Source organism: Trematomus bernacchii, unplaced genomic scaffold, assembly GCF_902827165.1.
Source record: "Trematomus bernacchii unplaced genomic scaffold, fTreBer1.1, whole genome shotgun sequence".
Lineage (NCBI taxonomy): Eukaryota > Metazoa > Chordata > Actinopteri > Perciformes > Nototheniidae > Trematomus > Trematomus bernacchii.
This window is the reverse complement of record NW_022987840.1, coordinates 3,127,893-3,138,961: the sequence shown is the minus strand read 5'-3', so window position 1 is coordinate 3,138,961 and position 11,069 is coordinate 3,127,893. Positions and strand designations below refer to the sequence as shown.

Sequence of the window (11,069 nt, the reverse complement as noted above, 5' to 3'; positions counted from 1 at the left end):
CAGCAAGGTGACACCAACCGCCTCTCTTCCGTTGCTGCTCCGGTGTGCTGCGACCACAGACTGTATAGCGACGCGCCTCAGACCAGCTCCAGCAGAGATTTTTATGTAAGAAACTTTTCTTAACTCTCACATGTGTTTTGTTTGTGACTTGGCATCGTTTTGAGGCGAACATGAACATTTCTTCCTCGCTTATCGGACTTTAAACTTCTCTCAGCGCGTGAAACCCGGGTCCAGGGGTGAAAGCTAACGTAAGATTTTCAAACATACTTATTGTGCCTGGCTAAATGTTTGTTTGTGACGTAAAAGTGAACTCAACGACGTTCAATGATTATTATATTCAGGAAACACTCACTGCTCCGCTTTCACACCGTGGCGTTACTTTCGCGTTGAACCGCTGCACTTCAGTCGCTTAAAATAGAATCAGATACATGATAGTTGAACTGTTTTCCACTGGATGATGAAGCGTTTTCCCCCTGGGAACATGTCTCGTGCTTTGGTGACATGTCGCATGCTGTTGTATTTAGGCAGTCAAAGGTCGAATATGGTGGCTATATGTATCCCATTTATGGGTTAAGTTCACGGTTTCCTTAAGCAAACACATTAACATGTATCATATTTAAGGGTTGTGTTCACGGTTTCCTCATTCAAACACATAATCATGTTAAGTTCACGCCACATCATTGTTTTATTTAGTCCTAAATGGTTCTAAAATGATAGTCTGTATGTTTTCTGGGTTTAAAATGATTCATGGAAGTCTAATTTCTGACTTGTGAGGAGGGAAAAGGTTCATGGAGAGACTGACTGTTGAAGAGAGAGTTCCATTCATCGACTGGATTTACTGTCAGCGTGGCTCAAGGTCGACGTGTCCCGCCCTGTGGGCAGCTACAGTAAACACCAGCAGCTGAGCTCAATAAAGTGAACAAAACCCCATACAGGGAAGAGATATACAACTCAATCAAAAGCAAAAGGCAGACACATTATCTCAAACAAGGTGGATTATATGGCTCTATCAAACTTTATATGACCTGTTTCTATGGAAACCGAGCTGGAAAATTAATTCTTTTCCATAAAAAAAACTAGTCATTGCCAGCTGTTAGGCTAACATCAGGAAAAAATAAGAAAATAATCTTTCTCTCCTATAATCACCTAAGAGGTCACAAGTTCAGTCTGTGGGTCTTCTTTCTGACTCTGTAATAACTCGCTCACCCTTTTTCTGATTTCTTCTGATATAATGAACATCATTGAAAACAATAAACAACAGGTCACCCTGAGAAATTGCTTTGGTTTATACCACAAATCATTTGTGTGTAATTTTAAAGAATGAAAACTTTTCCTCCGGTTTCTAAAAAGTGGTTTTCGCCTTTTCAGATTGTTTAATTTGAATAACTTAGGAGTCCTAAAGAGGTTACATATGCAGTATTCTTTGTTGGAAAACTGTATAGTGTACAGCTAAGCAGATGGCTCTGTGAGGTGCTCATGATTTAGGTTAGGAATCACTTCTTTTGAATGCATCCCGTTTTTTTTCTGCTTTGATTTACAGAGAATTTCCAACATCTATCGGGACAACAATGTCCACGATGTCCTCCAGAGGTAAACATGAATTTTGCCGAATGTGTGGCGGAGCTCTCAAGGGAAACCAAAGGCGGTGGCTGTTTGGGGGATTGAATAAGAAGGCCGGCCCGCCTCAGACCCCGACAGAGTCTCTGAGGGGAGGCAGTCTGTCCCGGTCCTCGCAGAGCAGCCCCTGGGGTGAGTCTGGAGAATAAGGAAATATAGCAAACTACCATGCATTAACGTCACTCATTATAGCATTATCAATTCAAATGCAAATGCAGATGTCATCTAGCTAGTGACAACTTGGGAAAGTAATACAATGTACACAAATAATAAATGTTCTCTTCAATAGTGGAAATAAAATGTTGCCTTAAACTGTAGAAAAACGAAATGTTTCTCTTCACAGGCAGCATGTCATCTCTGGGTTCCTCCATGTCTCTCTCCAAGTCCCAGTTATCCCTGAACTCCCCGTCCAAAGGGATGGATCTGCTCTCCGTGTTGACCCACATTCTGGGGCAGTGTGTACCACGCGGCCACGGGCAGGAGGAGTTTGTGTGTGGCAAATGCATGTGCGTCCTGGAGCGGGTGTTCAAATTCGACACGGTGATATCCAGGGTGAGGGTGCTTTCGTCCGAGAGGCTCCAGAAGCTGATGCAGGAGAGGGACAAGATCAGACAGTGGGTGCGCCAATGCTACTACCAGAGAAACCCGCGGGACCTCCAGAGCCAGGGCAGCACCAGCGAGGAGGACGGAGATGGGGAGAAGGAGGGCTACAGGGAGATGCTCAAAGAGAATATGGTACTCTCAGAGTACGAGTGCTGGTCCGAGAAGTGGGACACATGCCCGTATTTTATAAGAACGGGTAAAAGATGCAGAAAAGGCAAAGGGTGTGAAGGCTGTGATTCTTTACGGGTGTCCGACTCGGATTATGAGTCTGTTTGTGGGGTTCCTCGCCGTCTGCCTTTCCAACCCTTCTCCCCGCTGGCATTGTCACGGGACAAATCTCAGAGCATGCCCCTCCACTGGCAGAGGATGTCAACCTGCAGCTCCAGCCCCTCTTCACTGGCAGGGTCCACTCTGTCCTTACAGGCGTCTTCTCGCACAGCGTCCATTCAGTCTCTGGACTCTCTTGATTGCAACGATCCATTTGACTCACCAGGAGTTCAGTCGACTAACTTTGTGCTGAAAGAGCTGAGAAGTATCGAGGGGAAGCCGGTCAGTTCTCCATCGGGGAGTAAGATCCCCGTTCTGGGCAGGAAGTACTCGGGTAAAGCTGGAGAGATGGCGTCACCCTCAGTGAACAAGGTGCTGATCTTTGGGAATGTGGAGAACGGAGGGGGGGACATGGATGCAGAGGACGGGGATATCTTATCAGAGCTGAGGGAAGAGTTCATGCCTCTTCATGGAAAGGTGAGTGTTGTCATTTCAGTCTGAGCATGCCTTAGACTTAAAATGTACAATAAACAGTGTCTGAAAATAAGGGTGCACCTATAAACTGAGTTTGAGGGGCAAAATATTTAGAAATGTTAATAGCAAATATTATAAAAATAAACCAAGTGAAGTGCATTTTGAAGTCCCAAATCTAGAACATGATACAGATAATCAAGTCTCTTATTTATTCCATCCATGTTTAAAACGTGTTATTTTTGTGAATGATCCGTATACTGATTCATTTCATTTACAAAGGCTATTCAAATCTAAATAAAAGCCAAATATTTATAACTGTTTCCTCCTTGCTCTCAAACACACATATGATGACACACTTGAAATGGCAATATTCTGCTTTTTACTCGTGTTGGCACAAAGTGGTGATTACTGTATGCAATGTAAGTTGGGCTTTTTAAAAATATAAACAGCAACTGGCAAAATTATATATTTTCTAAAGTGACTGCCAAATGACCCGATTTTCCAAACGGTAGGGGCAAAAGATGCGTCCCAAATATTGGTTTTAAAATCCTCCGCAACTTTTTTTATAATAAAGAACTCTAACCAGATTAAATATTGACACAGTGTGCATCAATAGATTCATCCGGGAGCAAGTGAGGTCAGTCCAGCAGTCCAACAAGACTTAAATAACACTTGTTTTTTAACTTAATAATACCATGACCCATGTTTACCATGAAACCATTTGTGATTCCAGAGCACCTCTGGGAGGGTTCACCACGCTGCCAAACACCTGCGAGGCCAGCTGGACCAAGCGCTGTCCCACATCAGGACCCTGGAGGCCGAGCTGAAACATGGGAGGAGCAAACCAACTGAAGTTAATGGGGCGGAGGACTGGGCACCTGTGAGCATTCCCTTTGTTCTCCCACAGTCCTTATTTGAGATGAGCATATGTCTAGAGAGAAGTTTCAGTAGTTAATTTGCAAAGTGTGTTTATTCCCTCTCTTGTCAACCAGTTAGCGTAGCTTAGCTTAAAGACTGCAAACAGCAAGTCTGACTCTGTCCAACAATAACAAAATATACCTACCCTCACCTGTAATGCTTAACTATATAAAGGCACACTATGTTAAGTCTATCGGATAACATTAGTATCAGGTGTCCAATTTAAACGTGCTATTCTCTTCTTTCCTGGTCATAGTAGCCATCGCACCACAAAGTGTAAGTGTGACACCCTAAAAACCGTTTTGTCATGGATAAAACAAAATAAATAACATGATCATCATTTACAGTCATTGCCATGCTAATCTAAACTAACTGGCTGCTAGTTATATCTTCATTTTTAATTAAATCTTATGACAGTGGTATCAATTCTCATCTGCCTCGGCAAGAAAGCGTAAAGTGTTACCCAAAATATTGAACTGCTCCTTCATACAATTCAAAGTTTATCAATATATGCAATATGGGGGAAAAACAAATGAATCTCTTAACTCAATGATTATCTTAAATTGAGATAACAATAGGTTGAGAGGTCTGTGAAGTTGTGATGTAAAAAGCCTTTAAAGCAAACCGTTGTTATTTTAACCTGCTGTCTTAAGAGATAATTGCCTCCTAACCTTTTTTTGGACGCAAGAAAAACAGGTTGATGACGCAGTGCAACAATTCTCAGCAGCTCCTGAGTCACATGTCCAAACAGCTCCATTAATCACTGTGTGAATGTTGACTGAGCACAAATCTAATGCATGAAAGGAATGGAGGGTGGATGTACTGTGTTTTTGTGTCTGTTGAAGGGTGTGTCCGCATTTCCTCACTTAACGGTGGAGATAAGGACACACACGCACACAAACACACTCGTACAGCCTCTCGCAGGAATCCTCCCCGACCGGTAGAGTTTGCCCAGGGCTTAGTAGTGTTATCGTAGAGAATATCATTAAGAAGCGCCTTAGCTGCTTCGAGTTCACATGAGCTGATCTCTGCTTTTCATGTGAACACAATGTTCCTCATTCTCACAGAGTTGAATATAAAAAAATAATTTATGAGAAATATGTAGAAGTGGCAGCAGGTTTAAACATGAACAGTGCTCAGTTTTAAGAGCAAATCTGTCAATGGATTTATGAATCAAAGTATATTACTATCACATTTAAAGACTGTAAAAGTCAGAGAAAAAAACATAACCTGATAACTTTGTTGTAACTTATAGCCTGCTGAGCTATTAACCTTATAGGTTAGTTCTACTGAACTGAATGTGACAGCTGAGTCTAACAATAGGCTGAACATAGTACTGACCTGAATTCTGTATCAGCACTACACTGTTGTCTGCATTGCAGTGCATTCACGTACAGCTGTATGTACTGAAGTGCATTAACAGCGACCGCTTATCTTAGGGAAATAATGTGAAAGAACCACATAATTGACTCGCCAAAAAGGTTTGTGAATTCCTTTCAAACATGCATTGAGTATTTGTAAAGGAGAAAAGTAGCAATGCATATTTACATTATAAATTCATCTGTGATCTTTAAATCAATAAATAGTGATGGTGAAAATGTAACATTGCATGTCCAAAGACAAAAGGCAGCAAGAGACAAATAGCTTTTCACCAGCCAAAACATCAATGCCTCATGAGTCTGTTTGTGTGTAACCATGGTGAAATGTGCTCCTGGAGACCCTTACTGTAGTGGGAACCAACACTCAATCTGTTCAGTAATTTGCCAGTTGTTTATAGTTTTGTCTTTCTAGTCTTACGTTAAAGAAAATTGAAAATATTAGGGTTTTTGGGCCATTTGATGGACAAAACAAGGCACTTGATGATATTTTGAAAGGCATTTGTCACCGTATTCTGTTTTTAATAATTGTTAGTTGCTACACCTAAACCCAAGCCATAGATTCTGGCCCCAGCCCTATTCTTGAAACTTGAATTTGACTTTTGAAAGTTGTTATTTGTTTTCCTCTTCCCTTCAGTTGGTCCATGAGAAGGATGGCAGCTCCCTGCTGCAGAGCCTCGGCCTCTCGCTGCACAGCCGGGAGCGTCTGATCCAGGTGGGTGAGGTGATGAGGGGGGACAGGAGTCAGTCATGCACACAGCCGTGGGATCTTCTGCCGCTGCCCGAGCTTTGGCTCTAAGCTCACAGGAATGTTGTTTGTCTGTGTAGTCCCCCGCCTACGCCCTTAAAGCTGCAGTGCCAGAGCTGCAGTCACGTTGTCTGCTCGTACATAGTGCTAGTGACACTGATGTGTGTTTGCTGCTTTTATTTTAGCTACTGATTAACAGCAGGAGTTTTATTGTAAATCACTCTGGATGAACGTTATAACTAAACGGCCAAAGCATTCAAGACGTATAGTGAAAAAGAAACACCACAGACTAACTTATCTGAAAGGTTGCTTTAATGGAATACAGCCTATTAAAGATTACAAATAAGTGACAGTATAACGAAGTCCCTTTTGGACTTTTACCTTTGGTTTTGTTCTGTGCCACACTGATCAAATGTAATGTCCAAATACATAAAACAACTCTGTACTTACTGTTTCCGTGATGAGATTTAGATGAGAATATCACGGCCACACTCATATTTGTCTGGTAAATGTGAAGCCACAGACAGCAACTTGTTAGGTTAGCTTAGCTTAGCATAAAGATCAGAAACCTGGGGAAACAGCTGCCTGGCTCTGTTTAAACGCAGCAAAAACTCAATATGGCCTGTTAATTATTAGGCTGGTAGGCACATTTTACTCTGCACGAAGCTTTGCTAGCTGTTCCCCATGTTTTTGTGCTTAAATTAACTAACCAGATGCTGGCTTTAAAGTCATACTTATACAACTTTCTCAACGTACTTTTACCAATAAAACAAATAAGGACATTACCACCTTCCAACAATTTATTTTAAAATAGGCAAAAAAAATGCTTTTAGGTGTTTTACGAACATGCATGCATCTAGCTTAGAATAATACAGTGATACATCAGCTGTTTATATGCAGTGAAAATTGAGTTACATGGCATTTATATTTTATAAAAAATAAAACCTGATCCCCTAAATCCTAATGTCAAAACAAATGTCACCAACATTTCCAGGAGGTACATTTAGTCTTGTGATTTTGAACAGATTTTGAGTTACTGGTTGAGTAGATAAGTCATGCATTTGTCTGTCTGATGGAGCTGCAGATTTATGACTGCACTCCCTGATGTTTGCATATGTATCAGCGTTGCTCTGGCCTCTACAGTATGTGAACACTTGGCTCAGGTTATTCATTTATTTTTTGGGGGAAACTTTTGTATTACAGTTTTCCCCTAACTGTGCTGTCAGATGAATGTATTTGGCACTAAGCAGGCAGATGTTTCCTCTGCTACAGGAGTGTATGGGTCTGATCAGAAGGCTGTGTGTGGAGGAGGGAGGAAGTGCGGAGCTAGCCAACAAGCTGGCTGAAAATCTGAAAGAAACTACATCTGCCAACAAGGTTAGTGCTGACACTGTCCTTTTCCATCCTCATTATTGACTTGTTTTTTTCTGTCTGCTTATGATGACATTTGACCCACTTAATGAAGCAAAGCAGTTATCGGCAGGAGCAGATAGACTCAATGCTGCTGTCCCTGAAGGCTTCTGTATTAGCAGAGCAGATCTTGTGGTTCCTACTTGTGTTTTTACCTGAGGCCTGCAGGAAGTTTTACCAGTCTAGCAGCGGCATGTCAGTTATTACCTCAGGCTCTGTGGAAAAAAATAAGGCTGATGTATCACTTTTATTTTAAGTTAACTCCATTTTTACATTGAATCTCACAAAATGAACATATTGTTTTTGATTGCAGATTTTAACTTTAAGTCAAACTTGCATTGACGTTGAATGAATTGAATTATTAAGATCATTTGAAAGTATTGTTACATACAGCTGGGAATCACTGAAAACAACAACATATTATTTTCCATATGGTGGCTACTGGCTTCTAATCACACTTTCGTCTTTGGCTGGTATGATTGTGAAATGGGTATTAGATTGAATTCTAAAAAAGGTCTCTAAAAGTCTTAAATGTAACTTGGTGAACCCTGTAGAAACCCTGGTCTGGAAGTTAACCTTAACTATACGTAAAGCAGGAGTTAGTTTGTCAAAACATAAATTCTACACCTCCTCCCGCACCACGTTGTGTTAACCAGGAAGTAAGATGCTCAAAGTAATGTTTGATGCTTTGTGATCTGTAGGCTGCCCTGCAGACTTTGAGGTTGGAAGTGACCGAGAAGGAGAAGAGCATGGAGAAAGAGATTGAGGCACTCAGGAAGGCTGGAAGAGACAGAGAGAAAGACCTCGACATGCTCAACACCGTGCTGCAGTGCAACCAGGATATCATCAATGTAGGAACAAGTACTGTACACACACACACACATCAGAAACCAGGGATGGAATTGGCTGCATTGATGTTAAGACCACACACACACAATGTGTTATTTTTGAGTACCCAGCCCTATCAGGCACTGTATACATTTGTACTCTGTCCCCTGTGCTGTTAACTTTGCGTGTACTTTAAGTGTTATTAAGAAAGACCTTCATTTTGTCCCCACTGCAGGACCTGCGAGTGGCTCTGGGGGAGAAGGAGCGACTGCTGATGGAGGTAGAGAAAGAGAGGGAGGTATGGAGACAGAGGGATCGAGCCCTCGCTACTGTCCTGCAGGAGAAGGACGCTCTCATCCAGGAGCTGGAGAGCTGTCGCAAAGATACACAGGTAATAAACAACAATGTCATTTCTGTTGGGGGTAGTGTCTTGGCTTCTTTACTTTTCAAAGCATTTAACATCTTCCACAGTAAGAACAAGTTGCAGAGCTTGCATTGTCTCTGTAATATTGAATAAGGAAACGTTTACTCACAACATTTCCCCCTGTCTGGCTCTGTGACTGGTCAGGGGTTGGCAGTGGACAGAGAGGGAAATGGCGCCACCTTGTGCAAGGAGGTTGAACAACTCACCACAGCCCTGCAGGAGTACCAGGACATGGTGCAGGTGAGACATTAGCATGGCAATGATAAATGGGGGGAAACAAAAAAGCGGCCTACATATTGACCTTTTTCCAAAAAGAAAAAAGATCTTGTTACACTTTCTTTTCACACTTGAATTTACACAAAATAGGATTTCATTTTTTTTTGTTTTTAACTCAAGGCCATGATTGCAAGGTATGATAAAAACATATTTGGTCATTCAATAAATGATTGACAAAAATTACATGTTTAATTTTTGGGTAATTCATTCATTGTTTCAGTCATTTCTCAAGCAAAAAGTGGGACATTATTCCTAATATTATCAGACACCAGCTTCTCAAAAGAAAATATTTGGTGTTTATTCTTTAAAAAATGTTTTTGGTCAAATAGAAATCTCTACAATAGTCATATTAAGCTCTTGGAAGTTGGGTGGACGTTGTTTGACGACACACAACACGGCAAACATCAAATCTCAGGGTTTCTAACTATTAGTTTTTCTCTTCACCAGAACCAGCAGCAGAGCCACAGTCAGAGGGTGTCCTCTCTGTCGGAGCAACTCAAAGACACCCGGCAGGCGCTGAGGGAGAAAGAGAAGGAGAAGAAGGAGGCGGACAGAGTGTGGCAGAACAGCAGAGAGGACCGAGAGAGAGAGGAGAGGAAGCTGAGGGACAGTCTGGAGAAGAGAGACAAACTCATAGAGGTGCGGTGCTGGAGTAGGATACTGATTGATCTTCCATGTTAGTCTACAACCAGTGTTTTATATACTGTAGACCCACAGAGCCAAATCTTCACCAAATAAGTCCCACACACATATTCTTCAGAAAATATCATCAATTATATAAATTGTTAATAAAAAAACATTCCTTCAATAAAAACATTAAACAATTCCAACATCAGGCAGGATTTTGGTGTTAGATATTCAATTTTAAGGTCGGATTACTTTTTATATATGCAAAATCATACCAATAAAAATATGAGGTAGAAAACGAATGTTATCGGCAGTCTCTGTAGAGGCTTATTGAGAAGGTTATGCTATAGTAATGTAGGGAATAAAAAAAACAAAAAGTTGGTCAACAAAAGAGTAAAGTGCAACAATTCAAGTATTAGTCTGTGATAAACATTTTCTTATTATCATTAAATCAACTCAAAAAGAAAAAGTTCCTGCAAAAAAACATGTCTTGTGTGAAATGTGTGATAATCTGAGCTTTATTATGAACAATTGTGATGGTGACTGAGATCTTTACGTTTTCTTCCATGTAGCAAATCCTGGTGGATGCTGAGGAGCGGGACCATCTGTTCAGAGAGCTGCAGCAGAACCTGCAGAACAAACCTCTGACCGGCATCAAACACACACTGTGATAGCCAATGACTACTGTACCGACGAGATGCAAACTAATTGCACAAAAACAAAAGATTACTTTTGCACTTTCTGCACCACCTTTCTGCCTCTTCAGCATATGTATCGTGGTGTACATCAAATGTATTTATATTAAGCTCCTTACGTTTTTGAGGTTCGCCAACCTGCCTTGTTTTGGCAACTTTCCTCTATCACTACCTGCCTGACTCTCTGCAGTGAATCAGTCATTTCAGACTTTAGAGAGTCAGACAGTCTGTTGTTTTCAGTAAAGAGACATGTCAAGCTTTTCATAGCTGGATATTTAATACTTGATTTATAAAAACATCTGATTACTGTGTTTGGTTAAGTTTTGAATGTAATATGGGTCTAATGGTCAGGAAGAGATTATAATTTCATGCTGTGGGATTGCTGTTTCAAACATTTCTGAACAGTTTGATTGTAACTGAGATGTAAGAGAGTCATATGATGAACTTTCATGTTATCCTTTTGGAAAGGAGCGGGTAAAATATTGCTTTAAATCTGAATTAGCCTTTCTATGCAGTCTTTATTGTGTTTGTGTTGTCACCATTATGGTACATAACTCTACTTTTTTAGTTTACAGTGCAAGGTTAGAACTAAGAGGGGAATACTTGGGACCAAAATAATATTTTTGAATTGCTTTAATTGTAGCTTTTAAAGCCGTTGTCAATTTTTTTTTGAACATTTCTCAATTTTCTTTAATGTTTACCTATGTTAATATATTGTTGGTCTGGGACTTATTACTGGAATGATCTTCTTTCTTTTAGCTCAAGAGAATTAAAAGCTCTGATCCAAATAACCTTTGTCTACAGAC

At 40.8% G+C, this 11,069-nt stretch overlaps 1 protein-coding gene across 1 annotated transcript; it reads left to right on the top strand.

Moving 5' to 3' along the window:
• The first annotated feature begins 3 nt into the window (after positions 1–3).
• si:ch73-95l15.5 lies at positions 4–11,054 on the top strand. Its single transcript, XM_034112651.1, has 11 exons — positions 4–105; positions 1,541–1,749; positions 1,961–2,964; positions 3,695–3,841; positions 5,893–5,970; positions 7,276–7,380; positions 8,115–8,264; positions 8,477–8,632; positions 8,810–8,905; positions 9,389–9,580; positions 10,141–11,054. The coding sequence occupies exons 2-11, from the start codon at positions 1,569–1,571 to the stop codon at positions 10,237–10,239; spliced, it is 2,208 nt and encodes a 735-aa protein (XP_033968542.1). The 5' UTR covers positions 4–105; positions 1,541–1,568; the 3' UTR covers positions 10,240–11,054.
• Positions 11,055–11,069: the final 15 nt, after the last annotated feature.

Bases quoted from the DNA above. Each gene is read 5' to 3' on its own strand.
- si:ch73-95l15.5 (XM_034112651.1), top strand. From the start codon at position 1,569: ATGTCCACGATGTCCTCCAGAGGTAAACATGAATTTTGCCGAATGTGT. The intron at 3,842-5,892 runs GTGAGCATTCCC...TCTTCCCTTCAG, and splicing joins GGGCGGAGGACTGGGCACCT to TTGGTCCATGAGAAGGATGG. The intron at 8,906-9,388 runs GTGAGACATTAG...TCTCTTCACCAG, and splicing joins AGTACCAGGACATGGTGCAG to AACCAGCAGCAGAGCCACAG.